Source organism: Mus caroli, unplaced genomic scaffold, assembly GCF_978045245.1.
Source record: "Mus caroli unplaced genomic scaffold, Mus_caroli_1 scaffold_9, whole genome shotgun sequence".
Lineage (NCBI taxonomy): Eukaryota > Metazoa > Chordata > Mammalia > Rodentia > Muridae > Mus > Mus caroli.
In genome coordinates, this window is record NW_028227264.1 from 3,024,661 (window position 1) to 3,049,373 (window position 24,713).

A 24,713-nucleotide genomic window follows, 5' to 3' on the forward strand; every position below is an offset into this window, starting at 1 on the left:
TGTGAAGACTCCACCCAGAAGTTGTAATACTCAGATAAGCATTACACCAATAAGCAAACAATAACTTGTCTAAGGATACATGGGAGAATTCTTTATTAGTTCAAAACATGTTAAGAAAATCAGTGTAATGCATATGCATTTTACAATAATACCCATAAATTGCCACAATATAGTCAAATGAAAACACCTATTATTTGATTTCCTTTGAAAACTCAGACATATTTAGAGACTTCTGTGTTTTCTTACAGTATTGTCATGCTCAAATCTATTACATGGTAAAAACTGTAGCACTTTCAGGAAGTCTACTATTGTACATAGGGAAATGACGAAATCTGTTCAATGGAAGAAAAACCCAGACAAACTTGAGCTGCAAGAAAAAGAATCTGGAGTATCTATTCAACTATGAGTACCCACAGGTATTTTGGTATTTTAAAATAGCCAAGCAGGGCTACTCTTGTATTCATGTACTCGGAACCTTTTTGTGGTCCACTAATAAATATATTGGTAGAATACAAAATATGGAAATAGATCACTAAATAGAATGAGCATGAAAGTAAGAAATTGTACATGTTCAAAATGATGTATTTCACAGAATCAAAATCATTAGAATACTTTTTTAGTATTTTGCAAACTCTTTAAAAACACACACAAGAAACACTATGACAAACGGGTTAAAGCTTGAGGAACAACATCAAATTTTCTACACTTCAGCATTGTATACATTGCTCAGTGGATGATATATAGAAAGGCATTAAACACGAGTAATAAATAACCTCTTGCTAAAATCGTCAAATCCAGCATGTGTGCAGGAACTAGATAAGTATGCAGGGTGTTTCAGGGAAGAGAGAGCAGTTGCACTTTTATTAAGTAACACTGCTTTGGACTGACTTCACTTCCTAATCCATTGCATTTTCTTTATAGTATTTATTAGTAATCCTTTAATGGAGCCTAGTATTCATGCTAAGAAATCGGCCAGAGTTGTTTTTTTTGGGGGGTGGGATTGGTTGTTTTTCTTGCTCAATGTAAATGCAGGATCTAGTTCCCTCTAAGACACCTTCTTTGCACGTGGATCACTTGGCAGCAGAGGCTGCACCCAACAGGCAATGCTTAAATCAGGTGACAGGGTGAACAGCAACAGCAATAGGAAGGAGGAGCCCACAGCAAGAGTACTTACCCTAGTGGCATGTCCCTTTGAGATATCATGTAATAAGGTTGGCTATTCGGGGCTGGACAGGTGGTTCAACAGTTAAGAGAGCTGAAGACCCTGATTCAGTCCCCAGAACCCATATGGAGGCTTAAGACCATCTGTTGCTCCAATTCCAGAGGACTCTCTGGTCTCAAGTGCTGCACACATGTGGTCACATACATACATGCAGACAAAGCACTCAATCACATAAAATAAAAACAAACATTTATGATAGAAAGAACAGAATAACATTATTCCTTCCAGAAACTAAAAACAAACAAACAAACAAACCCCCCACTCATATAAACAGGAGAAGACATCATTTCCACTCACAACTGTCAAGGTTTTGAAAAAAATAAGAACATTTAGAGAGAGTCACAGCTGAAAGAAACACAAAGAGAGGAAACAACAGGAGGTCATGTGGTTACAGGATGGGAAGGGCAGAGAGAAGACAGGAGGTAAAGGATGACGATGGAGTGGAACACAGACTCGATGGGTCAATTTTAGTTATTATTTGGAAAAATTGCTTCCCAGACACATAGAACACATGAGGGCATTCTGTACTGCCTTTATCATTTTTCTATAAAGCTGAGAATATTCAAAAGTTTGGTGAAACTGTTAATGAACACTTAGCCACTTGTATTCATCTTTCTATTAATAGTTTCATGATAGAATCGACAAAGTCACACGAATATTGAAGGAATTATTTTTCAATAATAATTTATGACATTGCTTTCAGCTCTGTCGCCCACTGGCATACTTGGCATACTGGTAACTAACTTGACTCTATAGTATTCCCATGCACAGGGATGGTCATTTTATTGCCTATGTTTCCACCTTTGAGTGTATATTTCTATATGTGTGTGTGTCTGTGTGTGTGTGGTGTGTGTGGATGTTTTAATGTGTCTGTGTGGATGTGTGCTTGTACATATGTCTGTGGGGGGTATATCTGTATGTCTGTGTCTGTGTGTATATGTGTCTCTGTATGCGTGCGTGTGCGTTTGTGAGTGTGTGTATGGTGTTTGTGCATACCTGTGCATATTTTAAAGTTTCAAGTATGTTTAAAAAAAATAAGCAAAGAAAGTAGAAGACCCCGGGAAAGGCAGTGAGGAACAAATGAGAAGAAGATATCATAGACATTGGTATGAAAATGTCATGATGAAACCCTCTTTGTGTGCTAACCTAAACTTTCCAAGGAAACATGAGGAGAGAGTACAGTGAAATGACACCAACTACAGACCTTCAAAAAATGTTATTATTACTAGGCTGAAGAATTCCGGTCAATTATTATTTGCAACATTACTGTTCCCATGGACACCCCATAGTCAATATTTTAAGACAAAGAAACAGATTCAGATTCAGAAAGGTTACATGGCTTTCCCTACCACATCTGGATATAAATACAACTCGAAATCAGCTGTCATTTCAAAAGGAAATTTGCCCACATCTTAGACAGTTTGTTTAATCATTGGTTTAAAGCTCACATATTTCTGTTTAAAAAGCTGAAAAGGCTGTGATGAAGGCACAAATCAATGGGAAACTTTGCAACAGAAGACACATGATATGAGACGTGCGGAGGGGACTGAGTTTCAGATTTCATGCATAACATTAAAATAGTACATGTGGCTGTCATCATGAGTGCTTTAGGTCATGGCTTTTTCTCAACTTAGAGCTTTATGTCATGAGAATCAGAGCCCACAACCCCATTTGCCCAACGAAGGCAACACTCCATCTCCCTGTTTTCTACAGAATGATGGTCTGGTAGAGTCTCTTCAACCAGTGGGAAAGAAAACATGTCCCTTATGGCTGCTTAGGACTTTATTTGTAAAAGAAATATTTTTTAACATCCACAGAAATCAAAGCCAGTGCTCCTCATGCACTGTGTGTGATACAAAGATGTTATGACGACATTATAATCTTGCAGACATGCTCTGAAGGAAGGTCTGGTAGGTTTTAGTGGTAAGTATTTGCAATTGTGGCAAGTGGAGAATTGCTAAGATTATTACACATGGTATGCTCCTTTCTAGGGACAGCATTTTATGATCATCAGAAATTTAAGAACAGAAAAGAGTACTCAAACAGACTTAACAATAGATACTTTGGAGATTGGTGATTAACTGCCAATCTAAATAGATAGGTAACCCAATCTTTTGACTGTATTTCCTATTCAAAATAATATGTCAATATATAAAAGCTGAAAGTATTCAAAAATTCACGTTATGTCGGGTTCTAGGTGTATCTTCTACCTGTTTAAAAACAAATTGATGGTTCTTCAAAAAGTTCATCTTTCTATGCTTCATTTTCATTCCTTCCACTTAAAAACCTTCACCAAAGCACCTGAAGTTTTTTATTTGTTGCAAGTGTAGTTTCCACAATTACAATATGACATTTTTCTGAGACTATTAAAAAATTCTAGAATAAAAGAATGAACTTAAATTAAGATTCAAGTATTTTAAATTAGCATAATGGGAAGAGATGTATATTTGTTTTCAACAGATAAGCCTTTATCTATTTCTACAGTCCTTTGACACTTAACTATCAAATAAATATAGCACATTCTGTATACTAGGAGACATTGAAGGGCACTAATAAATGTTCTAGGCACAGTGACACACTGTTAGAATTGGTCATATATAAATATTGTAAGACTGTTTTAAAGGCCATATTCTAATTTTTACTTTTACATTTATAACTTCAGTATCAAAATCCTGTTTTGCTAACATTCATATGCCCTTTTCATGCCATCAGAGCATCGGTGCTAACTTTGGATGATGTCATAATAAGCCAGAAAGAGAAGAGTCACCCCTTCAGCATTAGCATGTCTATGTGTAAGATCCACCTATGAAGATATCTGTCTTTGAGTCACCTCTGTATACATCACCTACACAAACTCCTTTTCTTTCCACAATAGATATGCCTATAGACAGGTACTATAGAAAGTGCGTTATCCTCTTGTGTGTGCATTAACAGATTCTGACAATATGCAAAGTTATCTTGGCAATCGTAAATATAAGGTGCTTCATTTAAAGTGCTAGGGTCTCCCCAGGGAGCGATTCACCCACGAGGAATTAAATCAAACTTGACTATAGCAAGTGTTGTGCTCTTGAAATGGTGGCAGACACCAGTTGTGGGCTTTTGTTTGTTTATTATAGTTCTGTGACTTAAACAGAAGAAACCACACCATATTTTAAAGACTGGAATAGTCACAAGTCCACAGACACACTCTTCAAAACTTGGAACATTCTCAAGTGAAATAAGAAGCCATCCCCCTGAAATATGAATTTAGCATAGAACTGCTCACATAGCAATGGCTAATGACAGGGACTGTGCAAAGCAGCTTTAGGAACCTCCTTTGCACACAGGTTCCAAAGACACAGCAACTTTGAAATCAAACACTGCAAATGCCTAGGTTAGAGATGAGGACTCTCTAAAGGAACCTTATCTCTTACATTTGGTAAAATATTAAATGCATTGTCAAACAGACAGCTCGCCCAATAGTCCAGAGCATATTGTAAAGATCACCTGTGACAGTAAGTCACTAGCATCCACGGAACAGGAATATAATAAAGTCTACATCGAAAACAATCATGCATGCACGGTGTGGTAATATATTACATTTTTCCTGGTCATGTGCACCAATTCATTGTGCCCCAAACACAGACCGAGGATGCTGGTATACTATATATGTGTATACATCCTATTAGCATAACCAACACTAATCAAGGACAGAATCAAACCATTCAGAACAGTGGGACTTCACAATAGAAGCCATGATGCTTTTACATTTTCTTGACTCTTTAGGAAAAAATAGGATTATATTTTTGTAAACATCTTCATAACTATCTTTTTTCTCAACAGATTACCAAAACTATTCAAATAGTAAATATCTAGGTGACATAAGCAAAGCATATCTTAAACACACTAACACTTTCAGGAAAAAAAATCCACAGGCATTTGTTAAAAGATGAATATTATAAATATCTTGCATTTAAACTACATTTTCATAAATAATGTATTTAAAAGTGCTGAGCGTGGTAGGATAGTCAGCGGCGTCAGTGTAAACACAACGTTTTGTTTTTCCACTCTGCAAATTGTTTTTTTAAAATCCCATTTTGTCAAACATTGCAACAGTTAAAATATTTGCATAGGGAATATGTAATAGCCCTTTGAATCATAGCTCCTGAATTCTATATAAATTAGAAAATCATATACACTTAAAAAACAATTCTTGAAATGTTTTAAATTTATGGAAAAAGAAACATGATGCCAACCTTTCAAGTAAAATAAAGTTAAAAAGAAAACTCCAAACTTGTGCTTTAAAAAAATATGTTTAATAAATTAAAAATATGAGAGGTAGTTAAAAATGACAAATAAAACCTATAATTTTAATATCATCCTTAATATAAGGCCTGTATTCTCAGTGGATATAAATCTTTTTAAATCTTTCATTTTTAAAGGTTACTCAACATATACTCATTGAGTTTAAGATTAAAAAAATAGGCTCCAGGGGATTTTGATATTGAAAGGTAAGACCTTGATATAAATATGACATTGATTGTAATTTTGGTTTTGTGTACAAGACGATACTGTTCAGAAGGTCAGAAATACATGCTGTGGTCAGGTATTTCATGAAAAGAGTTAATGTAATTATAAAAACATAATATTGGCAGCGAGAAGGTTTGAGCACTGTACTGCCTTTTAATTATGGATGAGGGTGAAAAGATTGTTTTTAACAATGTTAAAATAAGTCTTTCTTGAGAGACTATGTGAAAACAGTTAAGGTCTGACATTGAAGATTTTCTTCTTTATAATCCTTTGTAAAATGTGACTTAGGAAAACCTTAAGCTTTTCACTGGATTATACGTTCAAGGTGAATACGCCACGTGCCAGATGCAATTCCTCACGAGGTTTTTTGACAGTGCTACATGTAGGCATTCCTTTACTAGTTCTTTCCCTTTATATTCCCAAACTGGATTATTGAGCTTATTATTGTTTACCTGCAGACATTCATAGGTTTGTATCACTCTTTTAGAACTGAGGAGCCATTCTTTAATAACTCAATTATAGTACTGGACATTTGATATATACATAGACTCTTTTCTTCTTTCAGACCTAAAAACAGTATCACTCTTGGAATTTTCAATGAGACAGGATATCTGCAGATTGTTTTGTGCTTTTTAAAATTTTTCTTATCATTGTTAATTAGTTTTGTCTTCTCTCTCTCTTCTTTCCTTCTTTCTTTTCTCTTCTTTTCTCTCCTTTTCTTTCTTCCTTCCTTTCTTTCTTTCTTTCTTTCTTTCTTTCTTTCTTTCTTTCTTTCTTTCTTTCTTTCTTTCTTTCTTTCTAATATAGTAAACTCTTCTGTAACAAAAATGCCAGAATTTGGGCAGTGAACAACCAGAGGGCTCACACAGTAAGATCCTTTAACAGCTACTTTTTTTTAAAACATGTACAGAAAAATTGGCTTCAGAGTCGGTATACTAAACACAGTATGTAGCATGGTTAAATATCACTGTTACATGTTTAAAATAGCCTTTGTGTGTATTGGATTATGCTTTTAAAAAATGCAAACCACAGCCAATTTGTTGGCAATTATTTCTAAGAGACCATATTGCACAAAAGTCTTTAAATACAGATACAAGGTATGCTACTGATTTAATAGCAACAAGTAAAGGGTAGACGAAGCAGTTTTACTTTGCACATGCGGCCTGTAGAGATGCACTAGGGGATTATTCAGAGGACTAGGAACACAATTTGCTTGCAAGTAGAGCAAGTGTTGAATCAAACAAACTTAATTTGGCAATTCATTGTATCATATAGGCTTTTTTTTTGTTGTTGTTGTTGCCCCAAACAGAATCATGGATAACCTTGATAAAAATGGAGACAAGAGACCTTCCTCATTGTCTTTCCCCAGCAGCCAACCTGTAGTTTTTCAGGAACTCAATTTCTGATGGTATTTAATTACTTTTATTTCTCATCCCAGCCCTCTGAAATGGATTTTTTTTTTTTTTTTTGCCTGTCAAATGACAATTAGGATTCAGAAGTACAGCTGGTAGTACTTTCCACAAAAGCTTTATAGATCTGTGAGTTCAAGAATCTTGGGAAAGAATCTCTGTGCATTAGGGTGTAGATCTGAAGCTGGGCATCCTCATACATATGTGGGCTGGGGTCCAGCAGATTCCTGTTAATCACCTCTCTAACTCGAGAATCCAGGCTGACCTAAAAGGAACAAAGGCAGATATGTCCATGTGGTTTTTTCAAATAAAAGATATTGGTTAAGTAATCATGACATCTCAGAGAGATTTCATAAGTTCAATCTCACACTCACAACACTCACACCCATAACACTGGAGATGGGCCTTCCAAAGGCTAAATAATGCTTACTGATTCCCCCTCCCACTTCTAATGCTGAATTAAACAATGCGGATAAAAAGAAAAAAAAAAAAGAAACTAGAAATTTGGTTCACAGATATCTTGGCTCCTTTGTGTTGATCTTCTCAACATATTATAGAGTTCCAGAGAAGAATCAGGGGTTGGAGAGATGGCTCAGCAGTTAAGAGCACCAATTGCTCTTCCAGAGGTCCTGAGTTCAATTTCCAGCAACCACATAGTGGGAAGGGCTAGATTTGTCCAGAAATGAAAGTCAGCAATTAATTTCCTCAGTATGACCCAACCAACTTAAGCTAAGAAAAACGTATTCATCTTTTAACTGAACTATATATTCTTCTTTGTTGGGAATTCTCTTTTAAAAAAGATGATTTGGCTTCTGGTTTCCACCTTCACCCAGGAGCGGGCCCTGTTCTACAGTCCTCTGCACTCCAATCCCACCAAGAGAATGCTTGTCCTCCAAGAGTGCTTAACACACCCAAGCTAAGAGGTGAGACCACTACTACTGCCTTAATACCTGGCCCAAGTGTGACCTGCCTGGGGCCCAGTGGACAAAGAAGCCACAGTGCAGCTGGGGACACCATCATTCCAGTATCCTTCTCTGCGTGGGAACTGACCCAGTGTTACAGCCCTTAGCACCCTAATCCCACCCAGAGAAATCTTGACCCTCAGGACTGCTGACACACCCAGGCTCACAGGCTCACAAGACGGACAAGCTTCAGTCAGAACATAAGCAACAGAAACCAATGCTACTTGGCATCATCAGATCCGAGTTCTCCCATCACAACAAGCTCTGAATACCCTAACACAGATGAAAAGCAAAATTCTGATCTAAAATCACATGATGATTATAGAGGACTTTTAGGAAGGACGTAAATAACTTCCTTAAAGAAATACAGGAGAACACATGTAAATAGGTAGAAACAATTAAAAAGGAAACATATTTCCTTTTTAATATATTTCCTATATTAAAGAAATATAGGAAAACACAACCAAATGGGTAAAGGAATTGAAAAAAACCACCCAGGATCTAAAAATGGAAATAAAAATAATAAAGAAATCACAAAGGGAGACAACCCTGGAGATAGGAATCCTAGAAAAGAGAGCAGGAGTCATAAATGCAGTTCTCAGCACACAGAATACAAGAGATAGAAGAGAGAATCTCAGGTGTGGAAGATATCATAGAAAACATAGATACAATAGTCAAAATAGAAAGAAAAAGAACACTACCGAATTGGTTCTATGAAGCCACAGTTATGCTGATACCTAAACCACACAAAGACTCAACAAAGAAAGAGAACTTCAGACCAATTTCCCTTATGAATATCAATGCAAAAATACTCAATAAAATTCTTGCAAACTGAATCCAAGAATACTTCAAAACAATCATTCACCATGATCAAGTAGGCTTCATCCCAATGGTGCAGGGATGGTTCAATATAGTGACATCCATCAACATAATCCACTATATAAACAAAATCAAAGAAGAAAACCACATGATCATCTCATTAGATGCTGAAAAAGCATTTGACAAAATATAACACCCATTCATGTTAAAAGTCTTAAAAGTTGAAAGATCAGGAATTTGGGGCTAGAGAGATGGCTCAGAGGTTAAGAGCACTGACTGTTCTTCCAAAAAGTCCTGAGTTTAATGCCCAGCAACCACATGGTGATTCACAATTAATTATATGTAATGGGATCTGATGCCCTCTTCTGGTATGTCTGAAGAGAGCAATGGTGTACTCATATACATAAAATAATAAATCTTAAAAAAACCCAAAGAAATAAATATCAGGAATTCAAGGCCTATACCTAAACATAATAAAAGCAATATACAGCAAACCAACGTCAAACTAAATGGTGAGAAATTTGAAGCAATACAACTAAAATTAGGGACTAGACAAGGCTGCCCACTCTCTCTCTATCTATTCAATCTAGTACACCTAAGTTCTAGCCAGAGCAATTAGACAACAAGAGGAGGATACAAATTGGAAAGGAAGAAGTAAAGATATCACTATTTGAAGGTGGTATGACAGTATACTTAAGTGGCCCCAAAAATTCCACCAGATAACTCCTCCAGCTAATAAACAACTTCAGCAAAGTGGCTACAGATAAAATGAACTCAAATCAGTAGCCTTCCTCTACTCAAAGGGCTGAGAAAGAAACTAAGGAAATGATACCCTTCACTGTAGTAACAAATAATATAAAATATCTTGGTATGACTCTAACCAAGCAAGTGCAAGATCTGTATGACAAGAACTTAAAGTCTCTAAAGGAAGAAATGGAAGAAGACCTCAGATGATAGAAAGATCTCCCATGCTCATGGATTGGCAGGATTAACATAGTAAAAATGGCCATCTTACCAAAAGCAATCTACCATCTACCCATCAAAATTCCAACTCAGTTCTTCACAGAGATAGAAAGAGCAACTCTCAAATTTGTCTGGCATAACAAAAAACCCAGGATAGCAAAAACTATTCTCAACAATAAGAGAACTTCTGGGGGAATGACCATCCCTGACCTCAAGCTGTACTATAGAGCAATAGTGATAAAAACTGTATGGTAATGGTACAGAGATAGACATGTAGATCGTGGAATAGAATAGAAGGCCCAGAATTAAACCCACACACATATGGTCACCTGACATTTGACAAAGAAGCCAAAATCATTCAGTGGAAAAAAGACAGCATATTCAACAAATGATGCTGGCTCAAGTAGTGATTGGCATGTAGAAGAATGCAAATTGATCCATTCTTATCTCCTTGTACAACACTCAAGTACAAGTGGGTCAGGACCTTCACATAAAACTAGATACCCTGAATCTAATAGAAGAGAAAATGGGGAAGAGCTTTGAACACATCAGCACAGGGAAATATTTTCTGAGCAGAACATCAATGGCTCAAGCTCTAAGATCAACTATAGACAAATGGAATCTCATAAAATTGCAAAGCTTCTGAAAGGCAAAGGACACTGTCAATAGCACAAAACAACAACCTACAGATTGGGAAAAGATCTTTACCAATCCTATATATGATTGAGGGCTAATATCTAATATATACGAAGAATTCAACAAGTTAGTCTCCAGAGAGTCAGGTAATCCTATTAAAAATGGGGTACAGACAAGGAGCTGAAGGGGTCTGAAGCCCCATAGGAGGAACATCAATATGAACTAACCAATACCCCCAGAGCTCCTTGGAACTAAACCACCAATCAAAGAAAACACATGGTGGGACATGTGGCTCTAGCTGTATATGTAGCAGAGGATGGCCTAGTCATCAATGGGAGGAGAGGCCCTTGGTCCTGTGAAGGTTCTATGCCCCAGTATAGGGGAAGGCCAGGACTGGGAATGGGAGTAGGTGGGTTGGGGAGCAGGGGAAGGTGGGAGGGGATACAGGTTTTTCAGGGGGGAAACTAGGAAAGGGGATAACATATGAAATGTAAATAAAGAAAATAACTAATAAAAATGGGGTACAGAGATAAACAAAAGAATTTTCAATTGAGGAATAATGAATGGCCAAGAAACAACTAAAGAAATGTTCAACATCTTTAGTCATTAGGGAAATGCAAATCAAAATGACTCTGAGATTCCATCTCACACCAGTCAGAAAGGCTAAGATCAAAAACTCAGGTGACAGCAGATGCTGTCGAGGATGTGGAGAAAGAGGAACACTCTTCCATTGCTGGTGGAATTGTAAGCTGGTACAACCACTGTGGAAATCAGCAAGGTTGTTCCTCAGAAAATTGGACATAGTACTACCTGAGAACCCAGCTATACCACTCCTGGGCATATACCCAGATGCTCCAACTTATAACAAGGACACATGCTCCACTACATTCATAACAGCTGTATTTATAATAGCCAGAAGGTGGAAATAACCTAGATGTCCCTCAATGGAGAAATGCATACAGGAAATATGGTACATTTACACATTGTAGTGCTACTCAGCTATTAAAGACAATGACTTCATGAAATTCACAGGCAAGTGGATAGAACTAGAAAATATCATCCTGAGTGAGGTAACCGAGTCACAAAAGAACACACATGGTATGCACCCACTGATAAGTGGATATAAGCAAAAAGCTTGGAATACCCAAGATACAACTCACGGACCCTATGAAGCTCAAGAAGAAGGAAGACCAAAGTGTAGATGCCTACTTAGAAGGGGGAACAAAACAATCATGGGAGGTAGAGGGAGGGAGGGACCTGTAAGTAAGAGAGGAGCAGGAGTAAAGGGGGACTGGATCAGGTGTGGGAGGAGATGGGGAAGAAGTACAGAGGGTCAGGAACTTGAACAGCAGTGTATAGCAATGGGTTATGTGGAATGGGGGTAACCATTAGAAAGTCCCTGATGCCAGGAAGTCAAGAGGACCCCAGGACCCAAATGGGATGACATTAGCTGAAATACCAACAAGTGGAAGAGAGAACATATAGATACCATATCCAGAAGTTAGGCATGACCCCCAGTTGAAGGATGGGGGTCACCCATCTCAAAATTATTAACCCAGAATTGCTCCTGTCTAAAGGAAATGCAGGGACAAAGAGTGAAGCAGAGACTGAAGGAAAGGCCATCTAGAGACTGCCCCAAACCCCAACACTATTGCTGATGCCCAGAAGCACTTGCCAAGAGGAGTCTGGTACAGCTGTCCCCTTAGAGGCTCTGTCAGAACCTGACCAATACAGATGCTTATGCTTGCAGCCAACCATGGGTCTGAGCACAGGAACCTCAATGGAGGAGTTAGGGGAAGGACTGAAGTAACTAAAGGGGTTTGCAACCCCATAGGAAGAACAACAATATTAACAGACCCCCCCCCCCAGCTCTCAGGAACTAAATCACCAACCAAAGAGTACACATGGAGGGACCCATGGCTCCAGCTGCATATGTAGCAGAGGATTGCATTATCTGGCATCAACAGGAGAGGAGTCCCTTCGTCCTATGGATGTTCAACGCCCCAGCTTAGGGGAATGCTATGGTGGTGAGGCAGGAGTGAGTGGGTGGGTGGGGGAGCACCCTCATAGAAGCAAGGGGGAGGGCGATGACATAGGGGGTTTGCAGAGGGGAAACCTGGAAGGGGGATAATATTTGAAATGTAAATAAATAAATAACCAATAAAAATATTTTGTGGGGCTGGAGAGATGGCTCAGAGGTTAAGAGCACAGGTTACTCTTTCAGAGTTCAAGTCCCAGCAACTACATGGTAGCTCATAACTGTCTATAATGAGATATGGTGCCTTCTTCTTGTCTGCAGACAAATATGCAAGCAGAATTCTGTATATGTAATAAATAAAATAAATCTTAAAAAAAAAACTGTTGCATGGTTTCTTTAAAGAAACTTGCTTCCTAAATGAACTGTTTACATTTTTCATGCCATATGATGTCATCATAAACTACAAAATAATAAAGCACGTGCAGCCTTTCCCTAAGCCTTTTATCTTCTTCAAATACATCTTTGTCTATTTCTACCCAACCACATGGTGGCTCACAGCCATCTGTAATGGGATTCGATGCCCTCTTCTGGTGTCTGAAGGCAGCTCTAGTGTGCTCATATACATGAAATAAATAAATCTTCCATAATGATTAGCATTGGAGTTTCAATGGATTCATCTTATTCTGAAATGTCACTGTCATGTGACATCCTGCCACACAGCACACCTCCACAGTTTTGCTACAGTTCTCTTGCTTTTACACTTGAGAGAACTCTTTGTTTCTGTGGAGAAAGAAACTTAGGATTCGTGGCCAAGAGAGGTTTAGTTTCTTCCTAGAGGCAAAAATCTAGTCTATGAAATCTAGTCTAACAGATTCTAGTAAATCTAGTCTAGTATGTGAAATCTAGTCTAACAGTTGCTTGTGGGTTAGTTATTTATGTAATTGGTGTCATATTACTTACCTTAGGACTAATAAAATCACTTTGATAATTACATGGATCAAAACCTAACAATATATATATTTTTAAATTAACACTAACAAGGTAGTGTTAACAAGGTAAACACAAGACAGTCCAACATTTGGTACCCTGCAACAAGAATGTCATTTCATTGGTCTTTTGGGAAATGAAATATTTACCCTTTCCTCTCTCTGGTTGCTTTTGCTCAGTTTTTATGGAGAGCAACAGAAAAACAACTTGGATAGAAGGTTTATCAATTAGCAGAGAAAATGCTGCTGCAGGCTTCTGGGAATACTGGTAGCATTTCAATACAAAAATGGAAGTGACTTAAGAGGGGTTCATTAGAAGTGAGACAGTTGGCCACAGTTACAATTTAGGGAGTGGGAAAGAATCTACATTTTACATGTCTTGAAGAAGTGTGGGTAGAGAGGATGGCATCCCATGGAGGAGAGCTTGTCAAAGCACTGATGCCCACAGTCCTGTTCTAGGGGACTTTCGGCCAGGTAATGCTCAAGAGTCTAAACTCTGGGAGGAGAAAATACCAGGCCCAGACATTAAATCATGCAGGTGAGCATCACAGACCGAAAAGGCAAGACAGGGCAGTGAGGAGAAGGGAAAGCCTTCTTAAAGCCACCGTGTTTCTGGGGAGTCTGATACCCAGGATCCAGGGGACTGGGCTAGCACATTATTCTAATCCCTTGATGGGAATGTTTCTCAAGAGCAAATTGACATTTACAGATTTAATATGATGGCTAGAAGTTCCTATGGATAACAAGGAAAACAGGCTAGCACATCTTAGAAAGTGTACAGGAAGTAAGATAATTTCTATTGTCCATCTCTGTCTAAGAGTTAGTGGTAAAGAAAGGTAGGAGGGAGACTTTCAATATTGGGGGAAAAAATACCAGCCTAAGAGTCAACACTGATACCACAGGGTTTTATTTTTGTGTGTGTTTCTTTTGAGTCGATACCCAGAGAAATGTTTTCAAACGAGCATTTAGGCCAACAGCTAGATAAAAACAGAGAATCCTGGGCTCAGTTTCCAAAGGTCCAGATGAAGCAGTACTTGGTGGGGGTGCCAGTGTGGGGGAGGCTTAGCAGTTAAAGCGATTGCCTTGCAAGCATGAAGACTAGAGTTTGGATTCCATTTCCAGAAACTGATAGATAGAAAAGGAGAAGAAAGCAATTACGGGGGGGTGGGGGTGGGGGGACAAAGGGAAGGAGGGTTGGACCTGGGTGGGAGAGGGGACAGTGAGGGGAAGGAGGAAATATGATCAGGTATTGGGGGGGGGGCAGGACTGAAGCCCTGAGGGCCAGCAGAAAGAATCGAAACAGGAAAACTAGTGAGGTAGGAGGTGGGGGAACCCTCTAGAATATACTTAGAGGTGAGAGACTCTCAGTACTCAAAGGGATGGGACCTTGGATGAAATGCTTTACAGTGGGAAGGGGGAACTTGTAGAGTCTACCTCCAGTCAAAGGGACAGGACATCAAATGGAGGGATAGGGTTGACATCCCACAATTAAAATCTCTGACCCAGAATTGTTCCTGGCTGAAGGAACTGCAGTGACAAAAATGGAGAAGAGAATGAGAGAAAGGAGGTCCAGTGACTGGTCCAAATTGGGATCCAGCTCAATGGGAGGTCCCGGGGCCTGATACTGTTATTGATGCTGTGGTGTGCTTGCAGACAGGAGCCTAGCATGGCTGTCCTCTGAGAGGCCCAGCAAACAGTTGAAAGAGCCAGATGCAGATACTAGCACCCAACAAATGGATGGAAGCCAGGGACCCCTGTGGTTGAACTAGGGAAAAGCTGGAAGAAGCTGAGGAGGAGGGTGGCCTCATGGGAAGATCAGCAGTCTCAACAGACCTGGACCCCTGAGATCTCTCAGACACTGAGCCACGAACCAGGCACCAGCTGTCAAAGGCCCCCACACATACACAGCAGAGAACTGCCTAATCTGGCCTCAATGAGAGAAGATGCACCTAACCCTCCAGGGACTTGAGGCCCGAGGGAGTGGGGAGGTCTGGTGAGGTGGGGTAGGGGGCTGGCGACATCCTCTTGGACATGGGGAGGGGAGAGAGGGAGGGAGGGAGGAAGAGTTATGGGATGGAGGTCGTTCCAGGGGCAAACCAGGAGGGGGATGAAGACTGGACTGTAAAAAAGGATTAGATAACAATAATAATAAAAATAAAATAGAAATGCCTGCTGGGTGTGATAGCCCCTTGTGATACTAGCCCCAGAAGCAGGAGGCAGAAAATCCTCAGAGCAAGCAGTCTGGGGAGCTCTAGGTTTGATTGCAGGATCCTGCCTCCATGAACAAGGTGGAAGGGGAATTAAGCATGATTCTGAATGCACATGCACCAATAGGCATGTGTACACACACACACACACACACACACACACACACACACACACACACACACAAACCGAAAAGAAACAAAGAATTCCTGAGTAGGCTTCAAAGATTTGCCCTTTTAGACAAATGACTCATTCAGGTGATTCTCGGGCACATGGCCTGTGCATCTTGTTTTGAAAAGCATCGCCCACTTTAAAACATAGTAAGTTACTTACTTCTGCATGGAATTAATTATGGAGAAGAAGTACCTGTCACATACCATTTAGCCAGAGATAAATGACCGAAGCACAGTGGGGAGACCTAGCCTTTAACATGGCTGGGAAACTCTGAAGGGAAGTGCCCTCCGGCTTCTCACCTCTTTCGGTGACAGTATAGAAATGTAATCCTCATATATCATCCTGGCCTTTTCTTCAACAGCCTTTTTGTTCTGCTCTTTCTTTAAGTCTTCACAGGCTAGCCAAAAGAGTAGGTTCTCTTCACTGTACTCCGTTCGGAGGAACTCTCGGAAAAGGTTTCTTCCTGCAGGAGTCTTCATCATCTTGTCAAAATTCTGAGACCAGGACAAGACTTCATCTGCAGTGGGGTTTTGGCTGCAGAGAGAATGAAGCCATTAGGAGCAACATCTATGTGTACATGCTGGCAGAAATGTGTAGTCCTGTGCTGCCCTCTACTGGTCCGGGTTTTGCTATTCCGCCTAAGTGGTGATCTAAGATTGCTTTTCACCTTAGAAAGACTTAGGCCAGACAGTGGTGGGGCATGCCTTTAATCCCAGCACTCCAGAGGCAAAGGCAGAGGAGGCAGAGGAGGCAGAGGAGGCAGAGGAGGCAGAGGAGGCAGAGGCAGAGGCAGAGGCAGAGGCAGGACTACACAGAGAAACCCTGTCTCAAGTCTCAAAATACCAAAAAAAAAAAAAACAAAAAAACAAAAAACAAAAAACCCCAAAAACCAAAAAACCCCCAAAACCCCAAAAAACCCAAAAGACTTAGATGAAGTCTGTTCTGATGGTTACAAAACCAGGAGCTGGCTAACTGGGTGTTTTTATGTATATACCTGTGCATGTGTGTGTATGTATACTTGCCCATGTGCATGTATGTGCATGTGCACATGTGTGTGCCTGTGTGTTTATGTGGTGTTCAGATTCTTCTCCAATAAGATGAAGACACATTTTAAAATATTTCCAGTGGGGCTGGAGGAATAGCTCAGCAGTTAAGAATACACACATAGGCTGCTCTTCCAGAGGCCCCAGGTTCAATGCTCAGGACCTGAACAGCATGAACATGGTGCACAGACCTATATACAGGCAAAAGATGATTAATGCATTAGAAGTATTTTCAGCCAACAAAGGTAAAATCAAGGCTTTTCTGTGATAGTTCATGCAATAATCTTTATTTATTAGCAGAGAAAGATCAACTTAGGCAATGTACCAGCTTGGAAACCTAGTAAAAACTCATTGCAGCCACAGAAGAGACCTTCCAGGCTGAGTTGTTTTTCACGTCACAGAACCATTTGCGAGAGGACCATAGAGATGATGCTTGGGCACTGGGTGGACACACATGGCGTTTAAACACAGCAATGACTCTCCTTGCCCCGACACTCACCATTCCTCGAGGACCTGGATGCTCTCCATTTTGGTGGTATGTGGGGATCTCCCTGAAGAGTCGCCTCTTTCCTCATTCCTGACAGTGAGGCTGTAATGTAACACACTTTGTCAAGGGAATTGCAAATAGCCAAAGAAAAGCATCACTTTCGAAGGAGAAACATGTCTCGGGAGATTTCACTGTTGACCATGTGGGGTTATTCAACAGACACAGAGAAAGGAGTCACAGTTTTAGATGGTGGCAGAGAGTGAGAGTTAGTAAGTCTATACCAGCTTCTAAAAATCATAAAATAAATCAGAATCCTCAATGGATATCGCTGTCTACTCTGACTCCATGACTTAAGTTACCTAAATTCTTTTTTTTTTTTTTTTCCCGAGACAGGGTTTCTCTGTGTAGCCCTGGCTGTCCTGAAACTCACTCTGTAGACCAGGCTGGCCTTGAACTCAGAAATCCACCTACCTCTGCCTCCCAAGTGCTGGGATTAAAGGCTTGCGCCACCATGCCCGACACCTAAATTCTTTTATGTAGTTGTACCTTTATAGTTTCAAGATTGGACATGCTTTGATATTTGACATATTATTGTGTTACTTTTAAAAGTAGAGAGTCATTTTGAATTTTGCTCAGTTGTATTCATTTATTTTCATTTACTTTTCCCCTATTAATAGTTAAGGAGCTAGAATATATCAGAAGTCAATACAGACCTTAAGCCACATTTTTGTCATTAATATTATCATTCCTCCAGTCTCTAGAGATTGGGCAACTGGGTTCTATGTCAGTCAATCTCCAGTGTCTCCTTGGCAGAGACACGGAAGCAACTCCTCCCAGTCTGGGTGCAGTGGCAAGATGGCTGGTGTAGAGTCTCTGGGGACATAAACCTCCGAGGAAAGGGGCATAGTTCAAAGGCTCGAGAAAGCAGAACAAACAGTGAGCTGGTTCCAAGAGGCACCAATACTGCCAATACTCCAAGGAGAGCCCCGGGAGAGAGCACCACGGCAGGGCTAGAGAAACAAAGACTTTATAATGCAGAGCCAGAGGAGAGAGACCCAGAGAACAGCCAGGTTTGATTCAGTCTAAGCAAGGAGGTACTGTGACTGCACTTGAACTCTGGGGTAGCCTACGAAACCACAGCCATCTATACCTGCAATGCATTTAGGTATGGCATGTGTCATCGATGGGATTTGTCGGTTTCTCTCTGTGGCTTTGAGTAAAGGTATTTCACTGGAATTTGAGTGGGTGAGATACACGTTGACATTATGCTGTCAAACTTCCCCACATACATCAAATGCACTTTTTTTCTTTTTCTTTTTCTTAGATATTTTCTTTATTTACATTTCAAATGCTATCCCAAAAGTTCCTTGTACCCTCCCTGCATGCGGCTCCCCTACCCACCCTCTCCCACTTCTTGGCCCTGGTGTTGGTCAAGGATGAAATAAAGAAAGAAATGAAAGACTTTTTAGCGTTTAATGAAAATGAAGTCACAGCATACCCAAACTTATGGGACACAATGAAGGTGGTCCTAAGAGGAAAACTCATAGCTCTGAGTGCCTCTAAAAAAACAAAAACAAACACAAACAAACAAACAAACAAAACTAGAGAAAGCATACACTAGCAGCCTGACAGCACACCTAGAAGCTCTGGAACTAAAGGAAGCAAATTCACCCAAGAGGAGTAAACAGCAGGAAATAAGCAAACTCAGGGCTGAAATCAACCAAGTGGAAACAAAAAGAACGATGCAAAGAATCAACCAAATCAAATGCACCATTTGTAACTTTCACAAAAGCTCTTACTGCAATAGGAAGCCACTCATTTCCACTCAGTGTCCTAGAGAATGTACCACACAAAACCGAGGTTACCTCTCATCTCAGGCAACCTGAAATCCCTTCCCTCTGTGCCTCTGCTGTAGAGCAATAAATCTGGAGTCCACGGGCATGATTCACACAATTCTGAGCATAAAATCTGGCTCCTGTGTCTGTTCCTGTGATGTTTACAAACATCACAAATGCTACCATATTAGAGCCATCAGTATAAAATATTGGATTGTGTTTACATCTCTCGTTTCTACAGATGGTAAAATATGGGCACACATTTGGACTAAAACTAGTTATGACAGCCATTCAGTACATGCTTAACTGTTTACCACGGGTGCCGTTCTTAATTTACTATTGAGCACAGTCTTACCCTCCAATAAAAAAACTGAAATTAAGCAGTGGTGGCCTCAGAAAATAGGACAAGGATCCCCAGAGGCAGCTGGCTAGCAAAACTAGCCAAATGGGTGAGCTCTGGGATTGATTGAGAGGGTCTGTCTCAAAAAGTAAGTTGGAAACTTAGACATCTGACATCAATCTTGGGCTTTTAGTGTTCATACATGCAAGTCCTCTGTCATGTAAACAATGATGCACACATATGTGCACCCCTGACAGAGAGAAGGGGGAAAGGAGAGAAGAGAAAAAGATGAGGAGGGAGCAATCATACCTAGAGACTGAGGTGGAGAAGATGAGCAAGGAGTTGCTGCTGGTCTGCCTGCCTGATGGGATCCAGACCCAACGGCAATCACTTTTTCTTGGCGCTTTTCCAAGGATCCCCAGGCTTAGAGCTGCTTTTGATGGTAATAAGTTACAACTCCTATTGACTCTCAACATCACAAGCATTCTATGTGTTTGAAAGGTTGAAACTGAAGGCACCAAACATAAGAGTTGTGAGTTCTCAAAATGATATATGCCATCATGTTGTCAATTGTCATAATGTTAATTTGACAGAATTTAGAACCACTGGGGAGATGGGACCGTGGGCTTGCCTGTGGCGGGGTGGGTTGTATTGGTATTATTAGTTAGGATAGGGAGACCTGTCTTGATTGTAGGTGGGACTACTTTTGGGCAGGAGATTGTAGATTATAAAAAATGGGGAAAGTGAGTTGAACACTAAGACACATTCATTGCTTCTTCTTGACTGTGGATGTGATATGATCATATGCTCCACACTCCTGATGTCTTAATTTCCCTTCCATGATGGACTGTATCTTGGGAGCCAGAATCAACAGTTCCCTCCTTAAGCATGTTGTTGTTGTTGTTGTTTTTCTACTTTCAACCTAGGTAACTGTGTAACTTTCTTTCTTTTCTTTTCTCTTTTCTTTTCTGAGACAGAAATTCTCAGAAGTCCTCTGCAGGGTTTCTCAGGAATTCTCTCTGTAGACCAGGCTAGTCTTGAACTCACAGAGATCAGCCTGCTTCTTCCTCCAGTGTGGGGAGTAAAGGTAGGTAGGTAACATTGTAAGTGAACATTCCTATCTCCCAATCTAAGACACAAAGACAATGACACACATCCAGTGTTCACTCTGGGAATCTTGATCAAAGGCTAAACACTTTAGGGAGGAGAAACACCAACAACTCAGGCTAGAGTTAGCAAAGCAAGTGTGGAGATGCATTAGAGCCTGGTGAGATGAAGAGGGAGGAAACGTGTTTTGTCCATTCCAGAGAATAAGGACAGTGGGCTCTGTCTGTGGATGGTGGACTGTTTGTAGAGAACACTGTGGATTGTATCAGGAGAGAAATGTCTGAAGCCAATGATGGGTTTCTTCACTCATTATCAGAGCCAGTGCACAGTCCACTTGGAATATGGTCGATCGTTGTAAGAAAACAATCAGTTCTTAGAAATGTCACTAGAAGAGAGTGGTAAACAGCTCAAAACCTTTGCAGTAGCCATGGTGATGTGGGAGTAGCAGATGATATACTTATGTAACATACATGTGAGGAATCAGTAAAATGCACAAACTTAATCCATTTCAATGGCAAAACTCAAGAAAGGTACCACCCTCCTTGGGCAATAGGGACTAAATTACTAACCAGCACCATTTCATTTACAAAGACATAGAAACTCAGGTTGACTCATGCAGTGCCCACAACTGTAGCAGGCTGGGCCTGATCTCCTCTAACTTCTGGCCTCATGCAAGCTTTGCTTTGTAGCATGACCACCACCTCTTGTTATAAAAGCTGTCTGGGATGTTTTTGTCTTTTTCATCAGTCACAAAAGTGGGCTGATCTTAAAGCTCTGGGAGGAATACCTTTGATTTCAGACACAGAAAAGTCAGTTTCAAACCTAGGATGCAGATATCACTGTTTCCAGATTTTGGTAATATGACCTGGTTTTGAATGGCATCTATGCACCAAATAGTTTGTGGAATTTTTGTCTGGAAAATTCAGGCAACACAAATGTATATTTTTAGTGTGTTTAATGAAATGCTAAAGAAAACGAAACAGCATTCTGCTGGGATTGAGGGTGTAGTGCAGTTGAGGAATATGTACTTAAAATGCATGGATCCTTCAGTTCAATTCAGTGAACCTGCTCGAAACCACGTGTGCTGGAGCAAGTTTGTAGTCTCAGCACTGGGGACATGGAGGCTAGAGAATAAGAGGTTGAAAGTCAATGTTATTAGCAAGTTTGTTCAAGGTCATTCTGGGCTATGTAGACAAGGTCTCAAGAAAATCAACCAATTATACCACACCACATCACAAAGATTTGGGTTTTACAATCATATGTCAGGTAAGGAAATAAGAATGCATTCACTCTTTGTTAAATCCCTACAGTAAGAGAATCTGCTATTAAAGTTCTCTCCACTAGATGGCTGTGTTACCTTAGAAATACAAAGTTAAGTCGGTAGAAAGGCTGAAAAATCTGAGTATAATTATCCTTGTTTGGAAAAATAAATATTTTCTTACGTGTAACACATTTTGGAAATTCTGTCTTTCCAAGGACTTTGAGAATAGTTATCCAGTTTTTCTGTGGATCTACTAATCAAGGTGGAATGGGAGAGTGGATTTTCACCTTGAGCTATGTGCAAACCTGCGGTTATTTCCCTCTTTGGGTTTTGAGAATGAATACTCTCTGGCCTCCAGTCACTTGACTTGGGAAAACAAAGTCTTAAAAAACACTGACATTGCTGGGTGTACTTGTGCACACCTTTAGTTCCAGCACTCAATTTGGGAGGCAGAGAAACGTGCATCTCTGAGTTCCAGGCCAGCCTGATCTAAGAGTGAATTCCAGGACAGCCAGGACTATATAGAGAAACCTTTTCTCAAGAACAAACAACACCAAGAAGAATAAAACAAAACAAAACAACAAAACAAAAAATTATGCTAGCAAGATCTTATTAACATTATCAGTACGAGAATGATCTATCTATCTATCTATCTATCTATCTATCTATCTATCTATCTATCAGTGTTTTGAAAGAGCCATTGTGATAGTAGATTCTCTACTTTACTACTACATTACTACATTTTCAGCTTAGCTTGGGCAGAAAGATTTACTTTGTGCCAGGCATAGTAGCATATGCCTATAATTCCAGCACTTGGGAGGCAGAGGCCAGCCTCATCTACAAAGCTGACAACCAAAGCTACATAGTGAGACCCTGTCTCGAAAAAACAAAAACAAAAGAAACAAAAAACCATTTACTTCTTTTTAATACATGGAAAACAAAAATACATTTTTTTCCATCTTGATTCAATCTCTCTTTGTTCTTGACTTCCATGCATGCATGTATACATACATATGCTTTTAAAGATAGGTTCCAAAAAATATCCTTTTATTCTATGTATTAAATTTTATTCCCAACCCTAAAACAGGTATTTTAGGCTCATTGACAAGCTTACTAGTTTTCAAATTTCTAACCTTATTCAACAAGAAAGTACATGGTTAAAACCTAGACTTATTTAGGCTGATGTTCAGCTAGAAGATCAACATTTCTTTTTTATTTTATTGTTATTTTTTAACTTTTTATTAATAAGGAACCTATGTCAGCTCTGCTATGTAAACAATGACAAAGATCAAGGGAAACACATCAGGGATCGTAGACAGTAATATACCTTGTCCTTTATATAATCAATGTATAACAGTTAAAGAGAGTTTAATCATTATTAAGCAAACATTTTTTGCATACACGGCCTTCTCTTTATCTTCCTGTGCCTTTATCATTTGTTTGATTTTAAGCAATTCCTTTATCTCCTGGGGCTATCTCCTGTGCCTTCTTAAGATCCGCCAATGCTTGATCATATTCCTTCAATCCTTGCCATCCTTGCGCTTTTCGGTACAGTGCTTTAGTATTTGAAGGGTCCATTTCAAGAGCCTCCAAGCAACTGTCAATTGCCTCCTGCCAATTTGACATCTTCAGCTTACAAGCACCAACATTCAGCACACAACTTAAGGCTATAGGTTGCAGTCTGGATGCATCTGCTTTCTCAATGGCAGCCTTTGAACTAGCCACGTACCTCAAAACCTTCGCATATTTTTGATAGCCATCTCCTAGTTCTGAGACTTGAAAAAAGTATTTCCAATGTTTTTTAAGTCTTCAGATATTAATAAAATTTTATTTACATCCTTTAAATATATATCTGCAGCCTCGGGGAAGTCTGGATGACTATCACCAGAGCCATCTTTGGGGAATATTCCCCAGTCGTCCCCTTCTTTCAATTCTCCACATTCTGCAATAACACAGAGTTTGGCAGGTTTTTCACCATTCACTTCTACATTTTCAAGCATCCTTGCCACACCTAGTCCTTTTATGACTTGACCAAATACTACATGTTTCCCATCCAAATGAGGAGTTGGAACTGTTGTGATAAAGAACTGAGAACCATTCGTATTGGGGCCTCCATTTGCCATGCTCAGCAAACCCTCCCGATCATGCTTATAATGAAAATTTTCATCTTCAAATTTTTCACCATAAATACTTTCTCCACCTGTCCCATTCTGATTTGAGAAGTCTCCACCATGAATCATACATTTCTTAAAAATTCAGTGAAAAGGGCATCATTTAAAATGGTGAGGCTTCCCTGTTGTGGATCCAGTTCCTTTTTCTCCTGTACACAATGCATGAAAATTTTCTGCAGTTTTGGGAATGATATCTGAAAACAATTCTAAAACAATTCATCCAACTTGCTACCCGGCGATGTCCATGTCAAAGAAGCCTCATGGGTTCTTGGAGTTGGAGGGCTTGGATGCTGGGGATGGGTGGGACATCTTCACTGCAGGCACTGAGAAGTGGGACACGATTACCCCGTGTGTGAGACCAGATCAAACTCTACTACACCTCTATGTTATAAGCTGATGATGCCAAGATCAACATTTCTTATTTTTCAGGAAGAGGACGTCTTTGTTTTTCCTCAAAATGAAGAGAATTAATGGGACAAAACTACAGACAATATCATAAGATAAAAGCCAACCATTGAGCTCTTCTATTCTCAGAGTGGTTGGAAAGCTGTTTTGAGCTTCTCCTTCAACTTTGCTGTCATTTTCTTTGCAATTTATAAGGAAGTT

General features: G+C 39.8%; 1 protein-coding gene and 1 pseudogene across 2 annotated transcripts in view; both read right to left on the reverse strand.

Annotated features, from left to right (window-relative positions):
- The window catches only part of Rgs17 (regulator of G protein signaling 17), a 103,674-nt gene continuing 78,961 nt past the window's right edge, over positions 1-24,713 (reverse strand). For both annotated transcript variants that reach the window (XM_021174753.2, XM_029482290.2), the window contains exons 3-5: positions 17,406-17,495; positions 16,163-16,397; positions 1-7,405 (exon numbers count right to left, since the gene is read on the reverse strand). In XM_021174753.2, the coding sequence (XP_021030412.1) occupies positions 7,217-7,405; positions 16,163-16,397; positions 17,406-17,495 (514 nt within the window). In that variant the 3' untranslated portion in view covers positions 1-7,216. The remainder of the gene's footprint in view (positions 7,406-16,162; positions 16,398-17,405; positions 17,496-24,713) is intronic.
- LOC110303373 (peptidyl-prolyl cis-trans isomerase D pseudogene) lies at positions 23,280-24,416 on the reverse strand (annotated as a pseudogene).